Source organism: Delphinapterus leucas, chromosome 11, assembly GCF_059928025.1.
Source record: "Delphinapterus leucas isolate spDelLeu-1000000601 "Yukka" chromosome 11, BTC_Dleu_Yukka2, whole genome shotgun sequence".
NCBI classification, from domain to species: Eukaryota; Metazoa; Chordata; class Mammalia; order Artiodactyla; family Monodontidae; genus Delphinapterus; species Delphinapterus leucas.
Window position 1 is genome coordinate 77,468,803 of NC_143139.1, and position 27,015 is coordinate 77,495,817.

Sequence of the window (27,015 nt, forward strand, 5' to 3'; positions counted from 1 at the left end):
TAATACAAAACTTCCAGAAGAGATGAGATAGAGGAAATGGGTACTTTACAAAAGATTTCACAACAGTTTTCCTTCAAATAATGAATTTAGATAATTGCTAAATGTTGTACAAATTTTACAAATATATATTACAGATATATATTTGTAATTACATCTATTTTGTGAAGTATTGTCCCTCCATAGAGCATGCACAGAAAAGAGGACATGAGCTGCTTTTCTCCTAGGAAACATAACTATTAATGAAACAATGGATGAACACGTTTTTAAATAACCTTGTGTATCTGTAAGGCTCTAAACTAATAATTGTTTCAATCGCAAAGGCTGACAATAAATACAGCTGTCTGGAAAGTACCTGTAATATCTCAGGAAGACATAAAATAAAACAAAGGCAATGTAATAGAGTTGGTAAGGGCACAAACTTAGGAGTCAGACTAGAAGAGTTCAAATTCTGGTTATGAGGCTTACTCCTTATATGACTGTGAAATTAACCCCCTCAAGTCTCAGTTTTCTCATTCATGAAGGAAGAGTAAAAATACCTAGGCTATAGAGTTGTTTGTGTGAGGACTAAATGAGATAGTGTATATGTGTAGCAATGTTTCAGGCATTTAGTGGTACCATATGCTTAGATAATAACTATTATTGTTATCTGGATGAAACATATTGGTTTTAAAATGTCCATCATTCATTCATTCATTATACCTTTACTAAAGAGTTCTTGAGCTTTAGTGTTAACATGAATTATGCTAGGGGCTGAAGATACAAAGACAAATACAGTCATATCTCTTCAGAGAGGGAAGAGAGATATGCAAATAAATAATTACAGGGCAGTAAATGTTAAAACAGAGGTAGACCAGGGTGCATGGAAACACAGAGGAAAGAATAATAACTGCCTCATTATAGATATGGGTTGTTTTTTAAGGAAATTAGTGATCTAACTGGCTTTCAAAATAGGCTGAAATTCCTTGCTTTGCACCTGTGAGGAACTGGTGGCAAACAGCTTTCTTGACTAATCTAAATCCTATAGAATTAGGTTACTCTCTTGTTACATGTTCCTTTCTTTGCTTAAAAGAAAAATTAATCAGCTACTAGTCTCATTTTTTGGATCACAGTATGTTGAGAAAAAGTAGCGTATTATCTATGATCCTGCTGCTTATAGGGAGATACCCTGCCATGGAATGTAGGACAAAAGTCACAGCTGTCAATCTACATGAACGTAATAAGCATGTAAACATGGGTACAAAATGGCCAGGAACATAATGGAAGAGTTACGGCTTCCTTTATCTTGATGGGGTTGCTAAAGCATTTGGTGGTAGAGTCGCAGGAGACCACTGCTGCCTTTTCATCTTTATTCCCACCTTCACTTGAGCTCTATGAGTCTTCACATCTTTCACTCAGAGAGTGAGCCACAGTGCCAAGTGTGCAGCAGAAACAGCCTGCTGAGTTTAGCGTCTCACCTTTTTTAAATTGCCCGAACTCCTTAGTATTACCTGATGTCTCTAGCTTTTGCCATTGTATCAGTAAAAGCTACACTTGGAGCAAAATACCCTGAAAGTATTTGCTCCTGATTTAGCTTTTCTAAAAACAGAACTCAAAGTTCAAGGCCCTCAGCTGGGAAAGAAACTGCTCGTCAAGCCCTTTCACCACTGCTCAGTGGCCACTCCTTCAGCTGCGCCTCCCAGCCTCCCAACATTGTTTTCTCCTGCAAAGGCCAAGGCCCTACAGAATTTCTGATGGAGAATTTTTAATATCAAAGCCATTTTGAAAGCTGTCCAGCTTCCTGCCGAGGTTCTTAGAAGGAACAGAAGATGACTTTGAGATGTAGCTCCAAACAGAAGGAGACAGTATGAACTGTCATTACTATATTAAGTGTGAAGTTAAATGTTAGATAAAATGAAGTCTTCTACATTTTTTTGGCATTATTTTCTCCTTCTACTATCAACTGTTTTTTGGGGTTTTTTTGCTAGTGGATGGATAGCTACAAATAATAAAGAAAAAACTAAATGAACTTTACTCAAAGACAATATGGTTTACCCCTTTACTCTCCTAAGAAGCGTCTTTCTATTCATCCTTTAAATGTTATATACATTGTATTCAAAGATAGCTAGTTCCACAATATTCAAGATATATGTTAATTTAAAAAAAAATTACACTAGAATAAATTTAATAAGAAAATAATCTAAATTAGGATTTGCCTATCAGTTACTGAAATGCAATGTCTCCTGAACTGTACATCCCACACAAAAGAAAGAGATCCATTTATGCATGAGATCTATTCATTCTTGCCTCTATTAAATGCTTTTTAAAAATAAATATAAGGTATTTAAGTGTATTTCCTATCTGTCTTCTATAAGCTTTTAAATGGGCAATGCAAATAAATACAAAAGTCATGCCCTTTAAAAAATTTTTTTTAATTCAGTTGTTTGAATATATTCCCACTCAATTTTTATTTTATTTATTTACTTATTTTTGGCCACACCATGCAGCATGCAGAATCTTAGTTCCCCTACCAGGGATGAAACTGTACCCTCTGCAGTGGAAGCACACAGTCTTAAGCACTGGACAGCCAGGGAAGTCCCAATGCCCTTTATTTTTAATGCTTTACTATGTGACCACTGCTCAGACCCTCAGTTTGATTTCTGTATCATTCCTTTCCTGTTTACTAGTTGTAACTGAGCCAGTTCCTATTTATTTCTGAGTATATCTAAGAGATCTTAGCAAGCTAAATAGCCATTTTATATTCCTGGGTTGCTACTTTAGTTAAAATTGAAGAAAGTACTTTTGAGTGTACAGACAAATTTTACTATGGGAAAACTTTTAGTATAATTTTGGACAATGTATTTTGCTTTGGAGAATTTGGTTTGATCATACGCCATTATCTTTTTTGTTGAAGACAGTCTTCTATATTCCCAGGCCACTCAGGTACCACTCAGGTGCCTAGTTCCTAGCTAGGCATCTAGTGAGAAACTGGGGTCATCTCTAACTCCTTTTTCCTTTGGAGAAAGAATCCCTATTGACTCCATTTATCACCATGGAACTGATGGGTTAGCCTCTGCTAGATTCTGTCATGGTACCCTTTTCTTCTTAATACTAAATGCAGTTTTTAATTTTCGTATTTACTTGGGTAAATTTATTTATAGTTTGTTCCCATGGGGTTAGGGACTGTTTTGTTGTATATACCGTGAATAGGATAGGGCTGCCACATGATAGGCACTGAGTAAATCCTTGTTGAGTTTTTAAAAGATGGATTAATTATAGCCAGTTAATAGATATTTCTTAATGACTGATGGTCTTCTGGCCTCCAATGTAATTTTGTTATGATTTTTCGCCTCATTGCTGTCTCCATAGTACATTGTGAAGGCCTAGAAGGTAGGGGCCATGTCTTTTCATCTCTGTATCCCCAAAACCTAGGACCATGACTGACCCATTTTCAGAACTAATCTCTGTTGAATGAATGTGCCTCTCAATGAGCAACAACCAGGAAATGATTTTATGTTTTGATGAACCTTCTAAAAGGCTCATACTATTTCTTTTACAGGCTTTTAGTATCTTAGCATCATAGCATTGCAACACTAAGATATTAGAAACAGAACAAACACAGCAAATTCATAAAGAACTGAGATGGTCAAACAGAACAGAATATTCTGAATCTTCCCAGTGCAAGACTGTTCCCTGCATGAGTGCAAGACTGCTTCCTACATTTAATGCTACACTCAGTCAAGTATTATTATTTATTATTTGTAAGAAAAGTTCTTTATTCTAACTCTGTGGGAGACATTCCCCACCCATAAATGCCTCTCACTGGCAGCAAAACATTTTTTTTTCACATTAATCAATCTGAAATTCCTTTCCTCACTTTCATCCAATTATATCTAATTATGACTCTTTGTTCTAGGTAAGTTAAATTATTCTTTGCCCCTCCCTATGTCCCCTTATACCTTTCAAGTATATGTAAAAAGTTGTTGTATTCTCCCTGAGCAGTTTACTAGTTGATCTGAGAATATTTATCTTCTTTCATATTTATTCATTAGTATCTCTCTTTTCCTGATTGTTTTGTTGGTCTATTTGAAGCACTCTCCATTTACCTCCACCTTTCTTATACTAAGATTCCTTAAGATAACTACAGCTCTTAAGATTCAAGAATGCAAGTGTGTGTGTGTATATATATATATATATATATATATATATATAAATAAAATTTCCGATTATTTCTGCCTTTGTTTACTCATTTTGTTTTCATCAGTTAGGTCACAGTATGGAATCAAGTTCTTTGGATCTTTATAGGTCTTTGGATCAAAGTCTTTAGGGTCAGACAAATCTGGGTTCAAATCTCTGCCTCTGACCAGCTGTGTGAAGTTGGACAAATTATGTAGTCAATTTAAGCCTTGGTGTCCTCATTTATAAAATACAAAAGATACCACCTAACTCGTAAAGATTGCTAAATGAGAAAACTTATGTAAATTGCCCAGCACAGTGTCTGACCTATAATAGCCACTCAACAAATGCTAGTTCTCTTCTTTATACCCCATCTAGTTTTGTCTAGGCTTTCTGAGAGTTTAGATATTTTATAATTATTTGCTTGATTATTTAATGCTTCTTCTCATCAAATGCAGAATAGCATATTATTTATTTATTCAGTGAACTGTTCTGGAGACATTTTAGAGAATTCCATGACCTCTCCCACTTCTCTTCCAAAACCTGACTGGCTTTTATTATTCATCAGTTCATAAAGTGTCTCCTTTTTGTGGTGAATTTTAATGTTATTTAATCTTTTTAAAGGATAGTCCTAGTATGATTATTACATAATGATATATGTATTTTACCTAGCTCTTTCACTTCTTAACCTTCTGGTTTTACCTCCTAGATTTTTTTAAAACTGAGATTAAAGTTTCCAAACTCTTATTGCCAAGTCACTGTTCTATTTAAAGTTTGCTTTTCGAAAACAGTTACTTCATATTGGTTCTATGCTGGAATCATTCACAGTTGCTTCCAAAATAAAACAAAGATGTCTATGTTGTTTATATGACATAAGATGACTTCATGTGGATTTGCTAAAACTACAATTTGAAAGAAAAAGCCCACTGAGCTACTACTGGAAGAAATGTCAATGACCCTTGGGGAACAATTCTTTTCTGAGATGGACTGGAATACAGGCACAAAAATGAAAAATGGAAGGTGATATTGTGATAAGGTATTCTGGATTTGATTAATTTAACAATTATACTTCAAAGACAATTTGAAGGTAAAGAATAACCATGCTAAAGATAGAATGAAATAATTGTTAAATAGAGGTACAAGCAGAGAGAGACAGTGATTCTTCTTGGGACCATGTTGAGAAGGTGATATCTGAGTAGACTGTGAAGGATGGAAAGATGGTCTGCAGCAAGATAGTCACCCACTCAAGGCACTTGTATTTCCATCAGTTGAACAGTTTTCATCTAAGCCAGAAAGAAGAAAGAAGAAATAAAAAGCAAGAAGGAACACAAGAGAGATTTGAATGGATGATAGAACTCATTCTTTACAGAGATAGCTTGCTACTTAGGGTAATGGTAACCAAGTAGACAGTATCTTGGTAAACATTTGGTTTAGGCTTTAGGGCAGAGGGACTAAGTTTATTTTTATTCACTCTCTGCTAAAAGGCAGTTGAATACATTTATTTTGTCCCACCAGGGAAGAAGGAAGGGCATGTCAGTTCTTCAAGAGGTTGTTTACTCTGACAGAGAATGAATGATACTTTCTTTTCCATTTGCTGATTTTTCTTTAGATGTAGAAAGAGACTATGCAATAGTCAAAAATATGTCTTGACATAAAAGTCAATTCATTTGTTGTAAAGTAACTAACTGGCTATTTCCCAAAAAGAGAACTAATTCTGTTCTATAAAGCATTTCTTCTGTTCTATAAAACATCTGTTTCAATCCACGTGTCCCACTAAAGGAAGGGAAATTTTCTATAGAAAAATGTCATGGACTAGCTGTCAATATTCCATACCCAATCAATTTCCCACCCGTTGAACATTTAACATATCCTTTGGTGTTAAAAGAATAGGGAAGCAGGGGAGGATGGGACTTCATGAAGTACTGGCTTCAATATTTATTTCAATACCAACATAACATACTTATACTAGTTTAATGCTATGTTCTGGAATATGTAAACATGGAAGTAAAAGTAAATTGTCAATGTAGTGATAAGCTAATTTTATTATAAATTCCAATCTCATTATAATAATTCACTTTAAAGTATGAGGTATTTATGGTAAATAAACCTGTACACTATGAGTAAGGGAGTCCTGTGAATGGAATTGCTTGGTATTTATTTTGAAACTGTTACATGAAAAACAGACATCCTAGAATTCTTCCAGAAATTTTCTTGGAGAAAGGCAGAGGTTCTGAGTTAGACAGTCTTATGTGGGAGAAGATAATTGAATGAATGCTTACCAGCATTTATATCTATCATTGAGTCAGGAAAAACATGTCTAGCCAGAGTTTTAGTAATCCTTTAGGATTTTCCACCAGAGGTATGGCTAATTCAGGGAGTGGATTAAGTTATAGATGATAATTAGCTCAAAATCTTTGATCCAAGGATGAAAGTGAACAGAGTTCACACTAGAAACAGGAATAGTATGTGTAGTGGTTCTCACATGCTAGCCTGGAGACCAAAAGGCTGAGTCAGAATCACCAATGATGCTTTTTAAAATAAAATACAAATTTCTGTCTCCATCCCTGTTGGAGATTCTGATTCAGCAGATCTAGGGCAGGGCTCTGAAATTTCATATTTCAGCAACTTTTCCCAAGCGATTCTGGTCCACATACAGGTTTGGGAACCAGTTACTAGTTAGCAACAGTGCTTGAGATCAGATAAGGGGGCTGTGAAAGTGGAAGCCAGACTTTGTTCAAAGGAGAGAAACCATCCCACTTTTGGTTTAGAGTCTGAGTTCCTGATATTAAAAAAATATATATGGTAGCTTGAAATAGGCCATGGTGGGAATATTTATTTGTAACATTTATTTATTATTTATTTATTTGGCTGCGCCGGGTCTTAGTTGCGGCACATGGGATCTTCATTGCCACGTGTGGGGTCTTTGTTGCGGCATGCAGGATCTTTTAGTTGTGGCACGCGGGATCTTTAGTTGCAGCATGCGAACTCTTAGTTGTGACATGCGTGTAGGACCTAGTTCCCTGACCAGGGATCGAACCTGGGTCTCCTGCATTGGGAGTGTGGAGTCTTAACCGTGGACCACCAGGGAAATCCCCATGGTGGGAATATTTAAACCATAGAAATTGACCAGTGCTACAAATCAGGGCTTTCTCCCCCCTAGAAAGCCAGCATGCCACTCTCCAGTAGGATTATTCTATTTTTAATATGCTTGCCATAGGAAAATCTACTTAGGTTATAGGCTACTAAAGGCACATAAGTGACTTTAAAGGTTTCAAGTAAGCTACTCTAGAAGAAGCTTCTCTTTATTTATTCTTTTACACAGTAGGTTCTTATTAGTTTTCCATTTTATACACATTAGTGTATATATGTCGATCCCAATCTCCCAGTTCATCACACACACACACACAGACACACACACTCTGCCCCCTTGGTGTCCCTACTTTTGTCTCTACATCTGTGTAGAAGAGACTTCTCTTTTAGAACAAAGAGACAGTATTCCTCCAAGTGTCTCAGTACACAGTGATAGTTATATTTCTCATGTATCTTAACAACCAGTTTGCGCCTCCATTCTGCTCTCAGCCCTAGATTCAGCTGGAGAGATTTATAGAGAGAGAATCTCTGTAAAATCTATAAAATCTCCTGTTTTATAGACGTTAAATGCACTGTCTTTAAAAAAAAATTTTTTTTTGAGTTGTAGAAATAAATTCAGTTTCAATGATCTCCACTAGTCTTAAAAAAGAACAAACAACATCTCTAAAATCCTCAGAAGTAATTTCTTGACTATGAAAATGTGTAGTTGATTGTTTGGGTCCCACAGTTGACTCTAGTTAAGGTTAAAATAAAGAGGAATTGAGAACAAAGATGATTTAATTTCTCACAGGAATAAATCTATTGGCTAGTAGATTTGGTTCAGGGCCCTGTTTATTCAGCTTTGGTGAACTTATGGCCATTAACTACAAGTGTACACATAAGGACCATAGTATTTAGCATGATGTTTGTCAGGAGGAAAAAAATAGCCTAGAACAGCCATGGGGCCAGTAAGTCCTGAGTATTCTATTCGATGTATAGTATATAGATTCTGTGAGGAAGAATAAACATCAATTCATTCCCTTTTCTAGATTATCTCGTTAAAGGCAACAAAGGCAATCATCGATTAGAAAGTAGGACAAACTTTGTATTTCAGCACTTTAAAAGGAAAAAATAAAAACAGCCACCAAGGAAGTATGGAAGGCATCTTTTTAAGGAAGCCTCCCCTTAATTGCCCTCACACCACCCCCAAACTCTCCTTGAGGCACTTCATATATCACTTTCATTGCATTTTCCTCATATTATGGGGGGCCATTAATACTTTTGTGCTTCTGTGAAAGTTAAGTGAGTTACTAAATATACAGCCCTTTGAACAGTGAACAGAAAAGAGTAGGCACTCAATAAATGTCAGCTATTACTATTATATCATTACCATCACCACAGTGTATTGAAATGATCCGTTACTATAAATTTCTCCCCATCTAGAATGTAAGATCCTTTAGGGAAGACCTTTTCATCTTTTTCAGAGCTAGTGCTTACTGCAGTGCCTGCCATAGAGGAGATGTTTTTCCAATAAGTGCTTCTTTGGCTAAATTGAGCTATGATTTATAAACTTTGACCTGCTGTTTCAGGTTTTCAATAGTTCCAACTCCTGAGAAGACATAAACTAGGAAATAAGGGTGAGAAGCGTTTTGATGCATCGTCACTGATATTCCAATAGTAAACTTTGACCTGCTGTTTCAGGTTTTCAATAGTTCCAACTCCTGAGAAGACATAAACTAGGAAATAAGGGTGAGCAGGGTTTTGATACATCGTCACTGATAATCCAATAGACGGTAATTGTCCAGGCCTATTTAACATTATGTTTGTAATTATTTCACTAATAGAAATATAAATTTTATTATTTCCTTGATATACAGTTGTAGGCTCTAGCACTTGGAAATGAGGAACAAACATACAGAAGGAATCTTCTAGGATATGTCTTTGTAAGTGACTCTTCATATAGATATGGCCACAAGACAATAGCAGTATTTCCCGTGCATTCTGTAGAATGCTGGTCCTAAAAGATGCTCTGTAAGAAAAGCATTCTCTGATTAGATTTGGGAGACAGACTTCAGAGCTCTATAGGAGGTTTATCATGAACACTAGCATATTAAAAGCTCTGAGAAATCCTGAAGAAAAGAAACCTTTGACTAATTCACCACTTCCTGAATTTGAAGGCTGTAGAAAAATTTCCCCAAATCTAGTTCCTATTAACACCTTTCGGAGTTAGTGTTCCATGAATCAAACTTTGGAAAATGCTATATCATAGAAACCCATTTATCCAGATTTCCATTTTTTTCCTCAATAAAACTCTGTGTAATTCATAAAAAAAATCTAAGTCTATGTGCATACAAACAGAGATGCAAACTCTGGTTAATTTGGATGGTAAGGGAATAGTGGGATATTCTGTCTGGCTAACTAATTTTTAAAAATTAACTGTAGAGTAAATGCTAACTGCATTTAACCCTTGATGAAAAGTACTCTGCAGCATTCTCAAACTTTAATATAACACAACCACCTGAGAATTTTGGTAAAGCGCATGTTTGATTCAGTAGGTCTGCGCTGGGATCAGAGGTTCTGCAACTTCTAATCAGCAACTGCATGATGCCAGTGCAGCTGGTCTTTGGACCACGCACTGAGTATCAGGTTACTTTTCTGCCTTGGTAAGCACAGTAGAGTAAATATAATAAAATTGTTACTTTGAATAACATTGTACATGCTGTTGATGGAGCCACACACTGAGATAGTTTAAATTTTTAGAGATACCCACTTGTTTTCTTGATACTACCTTCCTCATAAAAGTAAAGTGGGACCCAATGGGCAGAAAAGTTGTAGCTCTAGCCATATTTCTATCAGCACTTAGCGTGAAATGTGGTGTACCGTAGGTACTTAATAACTGTTAAGTACCTTAACCTATTTGTCATAAACTTTATTATCAGCCTTGGTAACTCTAAAGGTGATATAGAGACACATCTGCTAAGGAGGGAGTTAATGATAAGAAAATATTACTAAATAAAAATGAAAATGTTGCCAAACATTGCCAATCAAACAGTATAGTATGGAAAATACTTGAAAGAGAAAAAAATTGAATGTGCCAGTAAGTGGTGGAATTTACCCCTGGCTCAGAAAAGGGAAGGGAAGAACCAGAATACTGTTCTGGAAGAAGATGCCAGTAAGAAAACCCATGCTAGGGAAGTGGACACAGGCATCTCTGCCCCAAACATATGCTGGAATAGTCATAAAGTGAATGGAGATACGCCTTCCTCAGGCAGCCTACCCAGGATCAAGGGTATGTCTAGAAAACGAAAAAAGGAAATACAGATCTTCCCTACTAATCCATCCACCACCTACAAATTATGCTAAAAGGACTAAATTGGTGCCAGTTATTTTCATAATCCCCCTACCTGGTTCAAGTATTGTGTAAATATTTTTAATTAGGAGTGATTAGCAATATGAATTATTGGTAGTAGTTTCTAGCTTGAAGTCTTTCAGTACCCCAGATGCAGGGGAATTCTATGATAATTTAAGGGGTTGAGAAACTAATCCAGACAAGTATGTTACAATTGTCTTATAATGTTTTCTTCCTTCCTTCCCTTCCTTCCTCCTTCCCTCCCTTCCCTTCTCTTTCTTTCTTTCTTTCTTTCTTTCTTTCTTTCTTTCTTTCTTTCTTTCTTTCCTTCTTTCTTTTAAATATATTAATGTGCTCTTCATGCAGTTTTCATTAAAATAGCTTTGATACCTTTGGTCTTCTGACACTTGGATATTGCCTATAAATATCAATTGGCAGGGTCCAGGTAATTATACTAAAGGTACCTATTGACTGATTATCATCTACTTGTGGATAGTTCAATCCACACCATCTCACTGACTGAGGCGTCCAAGATGAGGGCACCTCTAGCCAACCACCCATCTTCTCTATTTCTCTCATCCTCATACTCCTTTATTGTCTTCCCCCTCTTTTTTTGCCTCTATAACCATTCTGAAATTTTTTCAGTTCTTTGAACATGCTATAGTCTTTCTTCCTTCTGCTCCTTTTTAGCACTGGTGGTTCTCTCTGCTGGGAATATTCCTACCCATGTTATGTTGATTCCTATTAAACTTCAGGTCTCCTTAATCAAAAAATTAACTCTTGTTCATTGCCCCTCCTATGAGCTGCCCTGTACACTCTCTAAACAGCACTGGTCATACTTGTGTGATCTAACACACACACGTATATACCACTAGTTGCCTATACACACACACACACACATACATACACACACATATGTGTATATATATATATATATATACACATTTATATGCACATACACACACACTCATAAGCTCTTTAAAAAGACTGTGTCTCTTGCTCACTGTTATAATTCCCAAGAATTAGCACACAGTAGTGTTCAATAAGAATTTGTAGAATGAAAGAATAAGTTTTTTAAATGTCCTAATTTTGCTCAAGTCTGTTGACCTTGGAAATCAAACACTATAATATGGAAAATATTGTCTCTATTGACATTTTCACAGGCTAAAAAATAATAAAAAGTTATGTGTTTTGTTAGTTTTAGCTACCTTCTCAAATTTTGCTTATGTTTTTATAGAACTGTAGTTTGGGGACCAAAAACCTATAAAGCCTTTTCGGCACAAGTCCCTAGAAGAGCTATATAAGTAGTGGGGTAACTTTTAAAATAATCTCCTCTTTCATGCTCTTTTTATAAAACTCTGAAGGCATGAGCCCTCTAGGATTTACATAGTTAGAGCTGGCAACCTTTTTACGTTTTGTAAGAATATGAGCAGTAGCTTGAACATAGAACAGTAACAAAACTAAACAAAACACAAGGTATTTATCTTGGCTCCAAGTCTGCCAATAAACCTTTCTATTTCTCTTTTTATTGGTAAGACACAGACATTTTTTTAAAAAGTCACTGTTTTAATATTTTGTACATTTACTCATCTTACAATTTTGTAAAGCTGCAGAATTTAAAGTTTGATTAGTAAAGTAAAATGCAGTGCATAATATGCAATGCTTTCAAATTAATCTGAACATTATGCCAGTAAAATATATTGGAAATACATGAAACTTTCCTAATTAAATCACTACAATGGCCCCCAGTACCCTAGGGAATAAATACTAAAATTTTTAGGATAGCATACAAGACTCTCTAAAATCTAGCCCTAAACAATGTTTCAAAGTTTTCTTTCACTATTCTTGTAGATCTTCTACTTGTTACTCTAATGAAAGTGACCAGCCATTTGCTATACCAGAACATAGGAGATACTTGAATGTTAGTTAGATATTAGAAACTGGGTTTGTTTTAACCAATGTAAGTAAAATTGGGGGACCTTCAACTAGACCAGTGTTTCTCAAACTTTAGCTTGCATCAGAAACACCTGGAGGGCTTGGAAAACTCAGATTTCTGGGCTCCACCCGAAGAATTTTTGATTCAGTTGGTCTGGGCTGGAGTCTGAGAATTTGTATTTCTAACACATTTCCCACGTGATGCTGTTGCTGATGGCCCTGCAACCACACTTTGAGAATCACTGGTTTGCTTGTTAACTTCAACTAAGTTAAAAAAAACAGAAACCCCCACAAACTTCCAGTTACAAGATAAATAAGTTTTGGGGTTGTAATGTACAACATGATAACTATAGTTAATACCGTACTGTATATGTGAAAATTGCTAAGAGAGTACATCATAAAAGTTCTCATCACAAGGAAAAAAACTGTAACTATGTGAGGTGATGGATGTTAATCAAACTTACTGTGGTGATCATTTCACCATTATACATATACTAAATGATTATGTTGTACACCTTAAACTTATACAGTGCTATATGCCAATTATTTCTCAATAAAACTGGGGGAAAATAAAAAAAAATACTGCATCTTGTCACTCCTCATTCCAAATCTCTGGCACCTTGGATCCTTCTTAACTTGTTTTGGTGATAAAAGCACTTATCACCTTCTAACATACTATATATTTCACTTATTACTTATATTTATTGTGTGTCTTCTCTGCTAGAATATAAGCTCCTTGAGTGCAGGGGCCTTTGTTTTGTTCCTGAACACATCCTAAGCCCTTGGCACATAGTAGGCACTCAATGTATATCCATTGAATGAATGAAGGAAGGAAGGAATACGTTAGGTACATTGTACAACATACTGTTTCAAGTTAGTGCTATATAACAGTATCTTTTTGAAAATGTTGCCTGTTGCTATACAAGACAGTTACAAGTATCTAAGTTACTCAATGACAAATTAATTTCCTTTCTTGTTTCATCTGCTTGTTAGTCCATACAGTCTTATTTTTAGACATTTCTACTAGTGGTCTGAGGATGTGGAATACACACATACGCATATCTATTTAAATATATCCTGTACAAATGGTGTTAGGGCTGAATATATTCTAGATTGAAACAATTTCATAAGCAGACCCTTCAATCAGCACATGGAGTTAAGGAAACTACATTTTAGTCCCTAAGGTACTGTGGATTTTAAAGAAGTAATTATCTTTGACATAAGGTATATTTAGTCAATCAAGAGTGGAAACTCTATAGTATTATTTCCCACTGTCTATCTTATAGGACAACAGTTATTATAATACTAGTTTTCATTTCTTGGGGGCTTACTATATGACAAGCAACGCGCTAAACACTCCACATACTTTAGCTTATGTAGTTCTCATTACAACCCTGTTGGGAGAAGGAAATCGAAGTGCAAAGAGCTTCAACAGCTGGCGTAGGATGACACGGCCATAAGGGGCAGGGAAAGCTTCTACTCTAGTTCTGTTTGAAACCTATTAAAATGAAAGTCTGAGTACAACAAGGAGCAGGAGTAAAACAGAATTCTTGGAGAAATATTATGACGTAAATCCAAATTTGGGACTTAAGGTTGAAAGGGAACTGTTGCACATTCTATCTTCCACAGTCTAAGAGAGAAAGCTTGTAACAAGGAAGACCACTCATATTTCATGTAGGTATCTCCTGCCTGAGGTTAAAACTGTATTTTCAAGAGCAATAGAATTTTTCCTTTAAATTAAAAATGAACCCAAGATTTTAAATGATGGTTTCCCATTGTACTGCTCCTTTCCTGTCACTGTTTTTGATCTAGAACATGGAGTCCTTGGCGGGGAAAGGAAGGGCATGATCATTCATCTCCATTAACAGTGTTGAGTGGTTTCTGTTATCTAATAATTTCTGAGTTGAGAGACGTGGAAATGCTCATGTAGTTAAATGACTTATTCATCCGCACTGGACTTCTACTTAAGCTCTGCATATATCTTTCACAGTCGTGTTTCAGGTGATGTCTCATTAATTGAGCAGATCTTTGAAGATTCTACTCTTTTTTCAAATAAACCTCTTCTTGGAGTTATACCAACAAAAAAGCAGAACCATTCTGTAACAGTTTAGTATTTGGGGGGAGAGTAGGGAATTATTGTTATGTTCTAAATTCATTGCTACATTAGAGCAGAGTCAACCAAATTGCGTTCACAATGAAACCAAAACCTGTCACTTTTCAGGCGTTCAAATTCACTGCAGAGATGAACACTAGAATGACCCAAGTGCAGATAACCACTCTTTCTTTCATCTATTTGAGTCCATTATTGTCTGCATCCTACTCCTATGTTTGGTCTTAAGATGATCTTAAATATATCTCCCTCTTCATCATTCTTTTTTCTCTTTTATTAGACATCTTGTTTTCCAAAATGTGGCGCTATAGGAAACAATTGAATATTATACTGTTTCCACCTAACAGATTGAAAATTCTTACCCCTGATCAATGAAGTTAACTGATGTGTGTGAGTGGATTGTCTGAGAATTTCATGACCTCTCTCCCATGCGTGAGCAAATGAAGGATGGAGAGTCATCTCTTTTGTACAAATCGACCTTTTTTTTTTTCCAGTAACCATTAATTCACTTACATTTGCAAGCATCTGGGGCAGAGAAAGGTCTTCGGAGGTCCCGGTAGAAGCCTGGCTTACACCGTTGGCAATGCTGACCTTCTGTGTTGTGCTGACAGTCATTGCAGACGCCACCACTACGATTCCCTGATGCCTCCCACACATTAATGTCAAAGTGACAGGCATCAGCATGTCCATTGCACTTGCAAGCTGGGAAAAAGAAGCATGGGAGGAAAACAAAGAATTAAAAATAAAATGACAGGTTCTCTAATATTCAGGCAGTTAAAAGTAGGGTAAGCTGATTCCTAATTTTTAAAAATTTAGTTTTTTCACACTCAGAGACATAGAGAACAGACTTGTGGTTGCCAAGGGGAGGGGAGATGGGGAAGGGATGGAGTGGCAGTTCGGGGTTAGCAGATGTAAACAATTATATATAGAATGGATAAACAACAAGGTCTTACTGTACAGCACAGGGAACTATATTCAATATCCTGTGATAAACCGTAATGGAAAAGATTTTTAAAAGAATGTATATATATGTACATACATCTATCTGTACGTATAACTGAATCACTTTGCTGTACAGCAGAAATTAACACAACATTGTAAATCAACTATACTTCCATTAAAAAGAATTTAGTTTTTTGAATAGTATACATTTTCACAGTACAAGATTCAAAACAGTATAAAAACATTTATACATTAAGAACTCTTTCACCCTGTTTCCTCTGGCCTTCAGTAGCTGCTTTCCTTTCTTCCTTCCTTCCTTCTCTTTCTCCCCTCCTTCCCTCCCTCCTTCCTCTGAGCCTAGAAGAAACCTTCTGGTGGACAGGGGTTAGTAACTTGGCAGATAGATTGATTTACCTTTCATGAAGTACTATTCCTCAGCTATTGCTGTACTGGTGAGTACGAGGTAGTCTCCTATAGAAGCCTTAATTTTCTTATAGAAGAGGCTTGCAGAGTTTCTCATATAACAATTTCTCAAAGGCATTTCTAAGATTATCAGTCAATAGTGCCAAGTGACAAGTCTCTGTGTTCTATATGTATTTAGATATGCAGCTGGTTTCAGTGGCAAGGGCCAGAATGGCACTCTAGGAATTTAGGAGAAATTCTTTAGATTCTCTTGATGAGTGATTTGAATAAGGATCCAGACTTTTTTCTGGAGGTCAACTGCATTTGAAAATGTTTGTGCTATTGTTTTTCATTGTTTCCTTGATGTGTTATGATATTTTGACCAGACTCATAGTCTTTAAAAAGCATATTGTAAGATAATTTAAGAGTTTTGCTTAGAGGAAATCCTTTACATTTCCTAGAAACTAAAATAAATCAGTTATGATTCCAAATTGTGTAAGGGAAGAAACTTCTCACAATTTTACCCACTGTACTTGCCTTTAAATCCTAGTAAAACTGAAGTCTGTGAGTGTAAACGTTGTTACGGGCATGTGTATTTCTCTGTGTATGTGTATTTCTATTTCAGGTATATTTCATTTTGAATTGCAAAGAAAAAAAATGATTCATGTTCCCATATTTTTTACCCTTTTATCTAATCTCCAACCTCAAACCCGAAGTTAGCCATGGCAATGTTAATCTCATTCTTGACGAACTGGCTTAGTTTTAAATCTAATTTGTCACTACAAGTATCATAAGTGAAAAGAAAGGCATTATGGTATTACAGAAAAAAAGCATTTAATTTGGAGTCTGAAGAGCAGGGATCAAGTCCTGACTCTATCATTTACTAACTTTGGCAAGTTACTTAATCTTATTGAGCCTCAGTTTCCTGATCTCTAAAATGGGATTAACACCACCTACTTTTTAGGGTTGTTTTGAGAACTGAATTCAAGGTAGCTATTTTCATGATTATTAATTCAATATCTCAGCTATGATGGTAACTGCACATTCTAATCCTCAGTTGCTCTTGCATCTAGCCATGTTTTATTATGTCAAAGTCTCAGGGAGGGTGCTTAGGTCCCACATAGTGTCCCAGCAAATGGCCAATATATTATTGGCAAAATAGTATATCGGTGATTTTGCAAGCAGTAATTGTTTCCAAATGGCTGAAGTTACAGTGGGCAGTGATATGGTTTATGTTTGATATGGGCTACTACTTTATATTGTGTTTCTAGAGACAACAAGGGGTCCATAGATGTTTACTTTACAAAGAAGGCTTTGAGTCTGTGGTTTGGTACTTACTTCTGCACTCTTTTGGAGACCCTGTTTTGCCATCAGCTGCCTCCCAGGGGCGGTCATTGTATAAAGGTGCACAGTGTTGGCAGTGGGTGCCTGCTGTGTTGTGCTTACACATACACTTTCCATGGACCTGCAAACAAAAATAAGTAAGTGCTATGAGCACAAATAGTGCTAGGGAAGAACACTCTTCCCACAACCTCATCTCATTGGTTGGCTTTAGCCATATGACATTCGTTCATTTTTGCTAAGAAGTTAGTCATCAAGATGAAAGATCCTTTCTTTAGTTTGTCTTGTTGTTAATTCATATCCTTGGCTGTAGGATATGTGACCCTAGTGAGCAATTCTGAGATACTGGCTAGGCATTTACTTAAATTTTTGTTTTGTTTTGTTTTTTGTATTTTGTTTTTGGTTATTTATTATTTATTTATTTTTGGCTGCGTTGGGTCTTCGTTGCGGTGTGTGGGCTTCTCATTGTGGTGGCTCCTCTTGTTTTGGAGCACGGGCTCTAGGCGCACGGGCTTCAGTAGTTTTGGCACACGGGCTCAGTAGTTGTGGCTCGCAGGCTCTAGAGCGCAGGCTCAGTAGTTGTGGTGCATGGGCTTAGTTGCTCCGTGGCACGTGGGATATTCCCGGTCCAGGGCTCAAACCCGTGTCCCCTGCATTGGCAGGCGGATTCTTAACCACTGCACCACCAGGGAAGCCCTACTTAAATTTTTAATACCTTTAAATTATTTTATTCTTTACATAGAAGTAATACATCTTCAATATAGAAAACTTAGAAATCTGTAATCCCATCACAAAGTGACATCATTATCAACATTTGAAGCATATATTTGAGGTACTTTAAAAATAAAATTATATTTAATAAAATTAAAAAAAACACAATTATATTAAAAAAACACAATTATATTTAAAACTTCTTTTTTGGATTGAGATCATCATTTCATGTCATTAAATATTCTTGTACAACACACATTTTAATGGCTCCCTTGTATGATGTAAAATTTATTTGACCAATCACCTATTTTTTGTCATTTAGGCTTTAAAATATTTTTACATACTATATTTTAATTCTATAATGAATATCCTTGTAGCTAACAATCTGTGTACATCTTTATTAGGAATGTGTTTTCTAGAGGTAAAACTGAACAGTCAACATTTGTATATTTTTAAGGCTTTGAACACATTTTGTCATAATGACTGGGCATTTTCTTTTAATCCCACAATTCAGAGTAGTTGAGGGTTTTTAAAATAGTATTTCTCACAGGGAGGAATACGTTAGTGGAATTATCTGGGATCTGAGAGTTTTATGAGAATTTTAATATTTTTTGTATTATCTCACCAATAATTTCTTTTTTAAAATTTTTATTTATTTATTTATTTGGCTGCGTTGGGTCTTCATTGCTGCACACGGGCTTTCTCTAGTTGCGGCGAGTGGGGGCTACTCTTCATTACGGTACTCAGGCTTCTCATTGTAGTGGCTTCTCTTGTTGCAGAACACAGGCTCTAGGTGCGCGGGCTTCAGTAGTTGTGGCTCACGGGTTCAGTAGTTGTGGCTCGCGGGCTCAGTAGTTGTGGCTCGCCGGCTCTAGAGCGCAGGCTCAGTAGCTGTGGTGCACGGGCTTAGTTGCTCTGCGGCATGTGGGATCCTCCCAGACCAGGGATAGAACCCGTGTCCCCTGCATTGGCAGGCGGATTCTTAACCACTGCACCACCAGGGAAGTCCCCACACATTCACAGATTTCCCCTAGCCTCCTAGCACCGCAGCTTGGTTAATTTTGTTTCCTCTTCCTGGAAAGTCTCTTCCCTTCTGCCTGTCAGAAATACTGCCCAACTTCAAGAACCACCTCAAAACCCAGTCTCTCTCATGGTCCTCAACAACTGCTAATCTATGGTGATTTCTGCATTCTTTGAATTCCAACATCATTTTGTTTCTTAGGTATTTATTTATTGTCTTGTTTATCTGTAAATTTTTTCTATGTAAATTTTTTTTTTTCTCCAGCTACATCATACTTTGCTTAGACAGAAAAAATGTTTTGTAATGCTTTGTGTACCAAACATTGCCTAACATAGCAACTCTCTTGTAGATATTCATTAAATAATTGTTGATGGGTTGATATAATTTATTACCTTTATGCTGATTTACCTCTTATACTGTTTCTCAAGAAAACAACAACAATACCTCATAGATCCAAATTTGGGAATCCCATTCTGAGCTGCTTTAAAAAACGTTCATTTGTACAGTCATGACATCATGTGTCAATAAATGCATTTTGCTACTGGAATTCAGGGCAATACTTAGTTATTAGGAAGTATTCCAGATGATCCCAAATATTAATTTTTAGAAATTTATTCTATCAAATAAATAGTTATTCTATAAAATAACTTCTGCATGGTAAGATTCTTTTTTAATTGAAATATAGTTGATTTACAATGTTGTGTTAATTTCTACTGTACAGCAAAGTGATTCAGTCATGTGTGTGTGTATATATATATATTCTTTTTCATATTTTCCATTATGGGTTTTTTTTTTGCGGTACGCAGGCCTCTCACTGTTGTGGCCTCTCCCGTTGCGGAGCACAGGCTCCAGATGCACAGGCTCAGCAGCCATGGCTCACGGGCCCAGCCGCTCTGCGGCATGTGGGATCTTCCCAGACTGGGGCACGAACCCGTGTCCCCTGCATCAGCAGGCAGACTCTCAACCACTGCGCCACCAGGGAAGCCCTCCATTATGGTTTATCACAGGATATTGAATATAGTTCACTGTGCTATACAGTAAGACCTTGTTTATCCATTCTATATCTAATAGTTTGCATCTGCTAACCCCAAACTCCAACTTCTTCCCTCTTCAACCCCCTCCCCCTTGCTAATCACAAGTCTGTTCTCTATGTCTGTGAGTCTGTTTCTGTTTCGTAGATAAGTTCATTTGTGTCATATTCTAGATTTGAATGGTAAGATTCTTTAAAGGCTCTAAAAAGATGGATGATCCTTTGTTTACTTGTACTAGATCCTGATTTCAAACAAAATGGAGTCTTTTGAAAAAATGAATAAGAAAAATCTTCCAAAGTTGAAGAATTTAGTGAAGCGAAGGCATACTTATGTAGCTGGCACAAGTGAGTAGCATAATGAAGATTAGCAGAAAAAGCAGTTTTGTAACTGTCTAAATTCTATAATAACCTGTGAAAAAATAAAAAACAAACCACTACATACAAAACACCCAGGATACAAATATTTGATAGAATTAAGAGTCCAAATTCCTAGAATAAACCATCCTTAATTCATCATTGCTGTTAAGGAGATTATATGGAATACTATCTGAGGAGGGCATTTGAAACAATGTTAAGAAGTCCAAAGTAAATATAGTAGAGACCAAGGTCAATAATTGCTATCTGTATAAAACTCTAAGTGCGGTCCCTGAGGTTGTGTCTTGAAGAGTACATAGGATTTTCCTTAGGGAGCAAAGACAAGAAGATAACCCCAAAGGAATATTCTGAATAGTCAGTAAGTAAACCAGAGGACATGTGTTGAATAAGTAGGTTCTATCTAGACCACGGAATACATCATAGAGCTTAAGAATGATGAATTTATCCTGTAATACTGAAGATCCATTGAAGATTTTTGAGTAGGAAGTGATTGAAAGGTATATCAAATATACTTTATTTTCCTCTCTTTTAAAAGATTTCCTTTTATCTCCTATCTTGTCTGTTATGTTTTTTCTTCCCCCTCCTTTATTATTTCTTTTCCAAAATTTTTACCCCAGCTTATACCTTCCAACAGCCAATGGCAGTCAAATGTATTTTCTGATAATGTTTGGAATTTTAAAAGGTTGTTAATTTTTATTTTATTGCTTTTTTGTATCCTTCCTACTTTTAAAACAACCATTTATTGAATACTATATAAACATAGATGCTGCAAATTATTGCTACTTTTCTTTAGAGGAACTAAACTATCATCATAAGTCAGTTTATCTGGTGTGGTCTTGGAATGCCCAAGGCCTATATGTAATTTCACCCAACTCATAGGTTAGTCCTGGCCCACAAATTCCAGGCCTCAGGAGGCCACAGACATTTAGGGAAACCTCATCAAACATTCACATGTATCACAAGATAATGTGGACAGGTCAGTTCCCTCTGGAGTAAAGATTTCAGAGCATTCCCTCATTCCTGCATGCCAAGGATTGGGATGAACCTCCCAGGGTCTGAAAGATGCCAGCCCAGCAAATATTTCTGCACACAGAAATATTCAAGGAGCTGTCATTTTGAGAATTACCAAAAATAGCTGTAAATCATTACCTAGACCATTTGAAACAAGAAATCCTTCCTCAGCAATACAACTGTTACAGTTCAAGCTTGAAAGATCACCCACTATTTGATGCTCGTGAAAAATGTGCAAGTAAAACTAGGTCTTCACTGAAAAAAAAAAACAAAACAGAAAAAGGAAAATTTAGTAACAAGTTAAACATAGCTCTTATTTGGTACACAAACATAAGCTAGACAAAGAGCAGGAAAATGGGATTATGTATTTAAGGCTTAGTTGAAGAGTGGTGTCTGGCTTTATAATTGGAAAATGAGAAATCTATTTCAACAAAAAAATCTACAACTCCTAATTATCTAAGAGGTATACCTCTTAGATAATACCTTGGCATTTTGGATATTCTATGAATTTCATAAACTCCTTTGCTATGCTGAGAGTATATTTTTTCTGTTGATGTCAAAAGTTTTCCTACCTATATCTGAAACCAAGCAAGACCCTGTGGGACTCCTGGGCATGAAAGCCTTTCTGTGTCCCCTGTTTTTTGTTTGCAGGGAATAGTCTTCAGCCTCCATGACCTTCCCTGAGTTCCAAAGGGCAGGTCCAAACAGTTGCTAATCAAGGAATGGAGGCGTTGCAAAGATAAGGGAGGAGCAGCCAAGAAACAGTAGTGCAGCCTTGGGGCAGGGTCCTGCTTCTGCTTCAAGGGACACACATAACAATATCTTTAAGCTCTTTACAGAACTAAAATTCCCAACAAATGGAAGATGTTAGCATTCTTCATTCCAGAGAAGCTTATCAAGAGAGACTACCTGAGGCCAGATTAAAGGAGTGCAGGCCCTGCACACACCCTGACCCTTATCAACAATTCCGCCCTTGAACCATTGCTATAAAATTCCTCACCAAATCCTCCCAGGTTGGGACACACACTTTTGAGAGGCACAAGCCCGCTGTGTCCCTCTTTGCCTGGCAAAGCAATAAAGCTATTCTTTTCTACTTCACCCAAAACTCTGTCTCCAAGATTTGATTCAGCACCGGTGCACAGAGGCCAAGTTTTCAGCCTCATGTCTAATAGTATTTATTTGTTACTAATATTAACCTACTTGCAAGTCATTTTTAGCATATTTATCTTACAGGGAGGGAATCATACAAACTTTGAACCAGTAATTTAAGGAATTACTGGAACAGCTTGCTCATTAATACCTGTGCACTTTGACAAATATTATATATTAGAGGCAAATAGACATGGAAGAGAAAATACCACTCCTTCATATGTAAGGCTATAGAAGTAAGAATCTAGGTGGGTGCAAAATGAGGAAATGATTCTTTCAAATCCGTCATTGGAAGATACACATCTTGCTTAGAAAAGCTGCTTTCTTTTTTATTATTTTTATTTATTTATTTATTTATTTATTTATGTCTCTGTTGGGTCTTTGTTGCTGCGCACAAGCTTTCTCTAGTTGTGGGAGCAGGGGCTACTCTTTGTTGAGGTGTGAAGACTTCTCATTGCGGTGGCTTCTCTTGTTGCGTAACACGGGCTCTAGGCACGTGGTCTTCAGTAGTTGTGGCTCATGGGTTCTAGAGCGCAGGCTCAGTAGTTGTGGCACACAGGCTTAGTTGCTCCGCAGTATGTGGGATCTTCCTGGACCAGGGCTCGAACCCGTGTCCCCTGCATTGGCAGGCAGATTCTTAACCACTGTGCCACCAGGGAAGCCCGAAAAGCTGCTTTTTAATTGTTCTCTTTGGGGCAGTAGGGCTTCTAGTAGTCAGCAAACATAGAGTTGAGGAAATTGGCCATGGCAGGAGGTTGTGAGAATCTGGTTGTTTGCCATGTCAAGCATATGGGTTGGACAATCACTTATCAAGATGTTGTAGAATATTTAAACATTAGATGGAAGATTGGCTTTGACAACTTGTAAGGTCCTTCTAGTCTTAAGGTTCTATGATTCTAAGCCCTGCTGTTCTGTACTGTGAATACTGCCTGGTTGTAGGCAACTACTCATAATCCTTTCTGAGCTACGAGATAAGACTTAAATGTCATATGGCTGGGTCCTATTGGCATCTCTCCAATGCAGCATGTTTCCAAATGATGTGAAAGTCAAACAAGGGAGAGCTAGGAGAATATCTCTTCTTTTTTGCAGGTACTACCTGATGTGGCACAAATGAAAAATAAATGTTAATAGTCTCTGAAGATGGATTTGCATTTGTCAATAATGACTATACCTAAACTAAATTGTATTCTTTCTGATTTTTCTTCTACTGTTTTCCTCCTTCTGAACTGCATTTTCCCCATTGCTTGTGACTAAAGTAATTGTAGACTGTCATTCTAGCACCTGCCTTCCAAATAAAGGTATATTTCATCATCTAGTGATGCTCACCACAGACATTCACCATAATGGAATTACCAAAGCGAATAATCAATCTGGTTAAAGCTTTGAAGGACTCAAATTAACTGAATTGTTTTGTGAATGTCTGATAAAATTTACTTCCCAACTGCTTTCCAAGAAAGAAAGGACCAACTATTGTTCATGTCCTACTAAACTTTATAATGAAAGCTAGCGGAAAAAAAGATTTTACAGCTAAATATTCAGAAATTCCTGAGTTTCATCAATTGACTAATTTCCTTGAGCTCTTGTGCCATTATTGTTTACATATACATGATTTTATTTTCATTCTTTGAATTCCAATGGGAAATGAATATTCTTTCATACCATCATTGGAACTTTAAAAAATGTTTGTGAAGAAAGGATACAAACAGTGCCTATTCTATGAACCTAAGAAAAATGCCCACTTAAAGGCAGCTGTGGCAATTCACGGACCTCCATTTAGCTCTGACAAATGATTTAGAAAGTGGAACAATGCTTTGTAGCACCTTAAGACAAAATGTAAAGGCAAAAAACTGATTTAATTTCTAAAGAGATAGTATGTCCCTTTTAGAGAAAAGGATTAACTTCTAAAAGAATGAACTTCTTATGCATGAAAAGAGATAAATTCTAATAACGGCCAGCCTGTTAGAACCTGCTCCTCTTAAGCAGGGCAAAAACAGGCACAACAATGCTACAGCATAAACCTTTGAATAGAAAGCATTGTGAGGAAAACACGTCTTTTCATTAACAAATAAAATATTCCTCTACCCCTATTAAAGGTTTGCATGTTTTAATTTAACAGAAGAAGTGGGAGTTCTATGGTGAATATAAAGCATAGTAATTGAGTTTGGTAAAAGGGGGCTTGAAACATACTGTCAGAATAGGATAAAATAGGCTGAAGCCCGAGTATTCCAAACGCTTGCCCAGTAATATATATAGCAAGAATGTAAGAAGTTGAAAAGCTCTACAGTCTATTCCTTGGTCTATACTTTAACACTAGAGAAAACGGGTCTTGTAAGAAAGCATGGGCAAAAAAATAGAGGTATAGAGCAGAAACAATTATGAGTAAAGAATGAAAATCAGCCACGAGAGGCTTCCCTGTCAGCCTGTTGCCTGAAATTCTTCCTATTGGGACTCATTCCTGTAGCTTCTGAATGGTGCTTTAGGTTCAAGAGCTCCCTACAAAAATGTACCTAAGCTCAGAAGGCGTAAATCCTTAAATTATTAGCAACAAACATATCAGCAGGGATTATAACCATCTGTTTTCAATCCTAAAACTGTACTCAGAGTTGCTTAAAGGAGGAAGAAGTTTCCTGGTGGAAGGAAAGGGAATGTCTAAAGGGGAGAGGGAAGGAGCCAAAGACAAACTGTGCCTACTTCACTATTTTGCCAAGAACCTTGCTCTGGCTGACAAACCTGGAAAAAAAACAAAAACAAAAAACATGCATGGAGCCAATACAAATTTCATAGGAAAACTGCATGTAAATACACTGTGTGGTAATCGTGTTTATATACCTCTCTCCACTAAACTCTTGCAGGGAAGAAACTGTGGCTTAAATTTCTTTGAATCCCCAGTAACTGGCATATAATAGGTTTTCAATCAATATGTGTTAATTTTTTTTTTTTATTCAGCCAATGTATATTCAAATGAGCATTGAGAACCTTAGTTATTGAGTTTAGTTCCATTTTAAAAACTTCCCAAGAAAGCAGGGTGCTAATTATTCATTTGAAGTGGGAGTAGGATACTTTTGTTTGTCACAGAGCAGGATTTCGGGCAGACTAGGATTGAAGGACATTCAGCTTTGTCCAGAGTGCTTCTAGTCAAGGAATATTGGTAAATATGATGTTACATAGACTGGTCGTCTATAGTTGATCTGGGAGAACTACTGTAGGCCCAAGGAACATGGATTAGTCAGGGAGGGAAATGGGAACGGTAAAGATGAAGAAGAAGAAGATGATAATGATGATGATAAATAATAACAATTAACAGTAGTAGTTAATATTGATTAGCATTTACTATGTACCAGGCACTGTTCTAGGCATTGTATAAATATTCATTGGATTCACACAAGAATAAGGTAGGTATATTACTTCCATTTCATAAATGAGGAAACTGAAGCCCAAAGAGTTTAAGTAATTTGCCCAAGGTCACAAAGCCAGTAAGTGGTGGAGCTATTTTAATTCTAGCAGTCTGACTCCAGAGCCACCATCTTAACCCTTAAACTATACTATTTTGAAGACCCTGGGGAGTAGGATTTTTGAGGGATCTACTTTGGCCAGATCTCTTCAGTGTGTTACTTAAATAATATTGGTATGTTTCAAACCAGTTTGCCCTTGGAGAGCTCCTTGGGACAAAGGCTGGTTTGGACTCAAAGTCAGCCATTTCAAGGGTATTAAGTTCTTGAATGGATTATTTTTCCTATTCCTCTGGGAGGAACCTAGCAGTTTTCAAGATGGGTGAATATAGGAAGATTGGCCCCCATTTCCCATACCTGGCATGAATAAGTTCAGGGCATGTACTGGTAGAGAATACTTTTAGATTTTCATTGGTTCATTGTAAAATCTGTCTGTACACTGAAAATTCTGATGCCTCCTAGGGGCATTTCTGGGCCACTGCAAGTATTAACAACTCTTTAACTTATCAGAAACTCCCCTGAATAAATTTGCAAATGGAGATAATAGGAATGTAAATGAATTCTAATTAAAGATTTGCTCTTTGTGAATAGCCTCCCTTTTGTTATGTGCTCTCCCTATTAGATATGATTTCGTAGGGATAGATAGTAATATTATGTAGTGTGATGGCTTTTAAACAGTTTTAATTTATAAAGAATGGTAAGTGAGAACACTGTGCATAGCCTAATGATTCAGGTTAATTTTTAGATTCAGGTTGCTGGCTTATTTCCATTTTTTCAGGTACAAAACTTTGTATGCCCCAAAGCTTTTATTTGTATATCTAAATGGCAGTTTTTCTGTGCCATTGTGCATGCTATTTATTATATGAAATCAGGAGTTGAAGTAGTATTCAGAAGCGTGAATCCACACACACAAAATTTCCAAATGCTACTAAATCTGTGTACTGCAAATTGTGGACATTAATTTTAAGA

General features: G+C 36.6%; 1 protein-coding gene across 2 annotated transcripts in view; it reads right to left on the reverse strand.

The window, feature by feature from the left end:
* The window catches only part of NTN4 (netrin 4), a 106,259-nt gene that overhangs the window by 24,693 nt on the left and 54,551 nt on the right, over positions 1-27,015 (reverse strand). For both annotated transcript variants that reach the window (XM_022562385.3, XM_022562386.3), the window contains exons 4-5: positions 17,298-17,424; positions 15,129-15,317 (exon numbers count right to left, since the gene is read on the reverse strand). In XM_022562385.3, the coding sequence (XP_022418093.1) occupies positions 15,129-15,317; positions 17,298-17,424 (316 nt within the window). The remainder of the gene's footprint in view (positions 1-15,128; positions 15,318-17,297; positions 17,425-27,015) is intronic.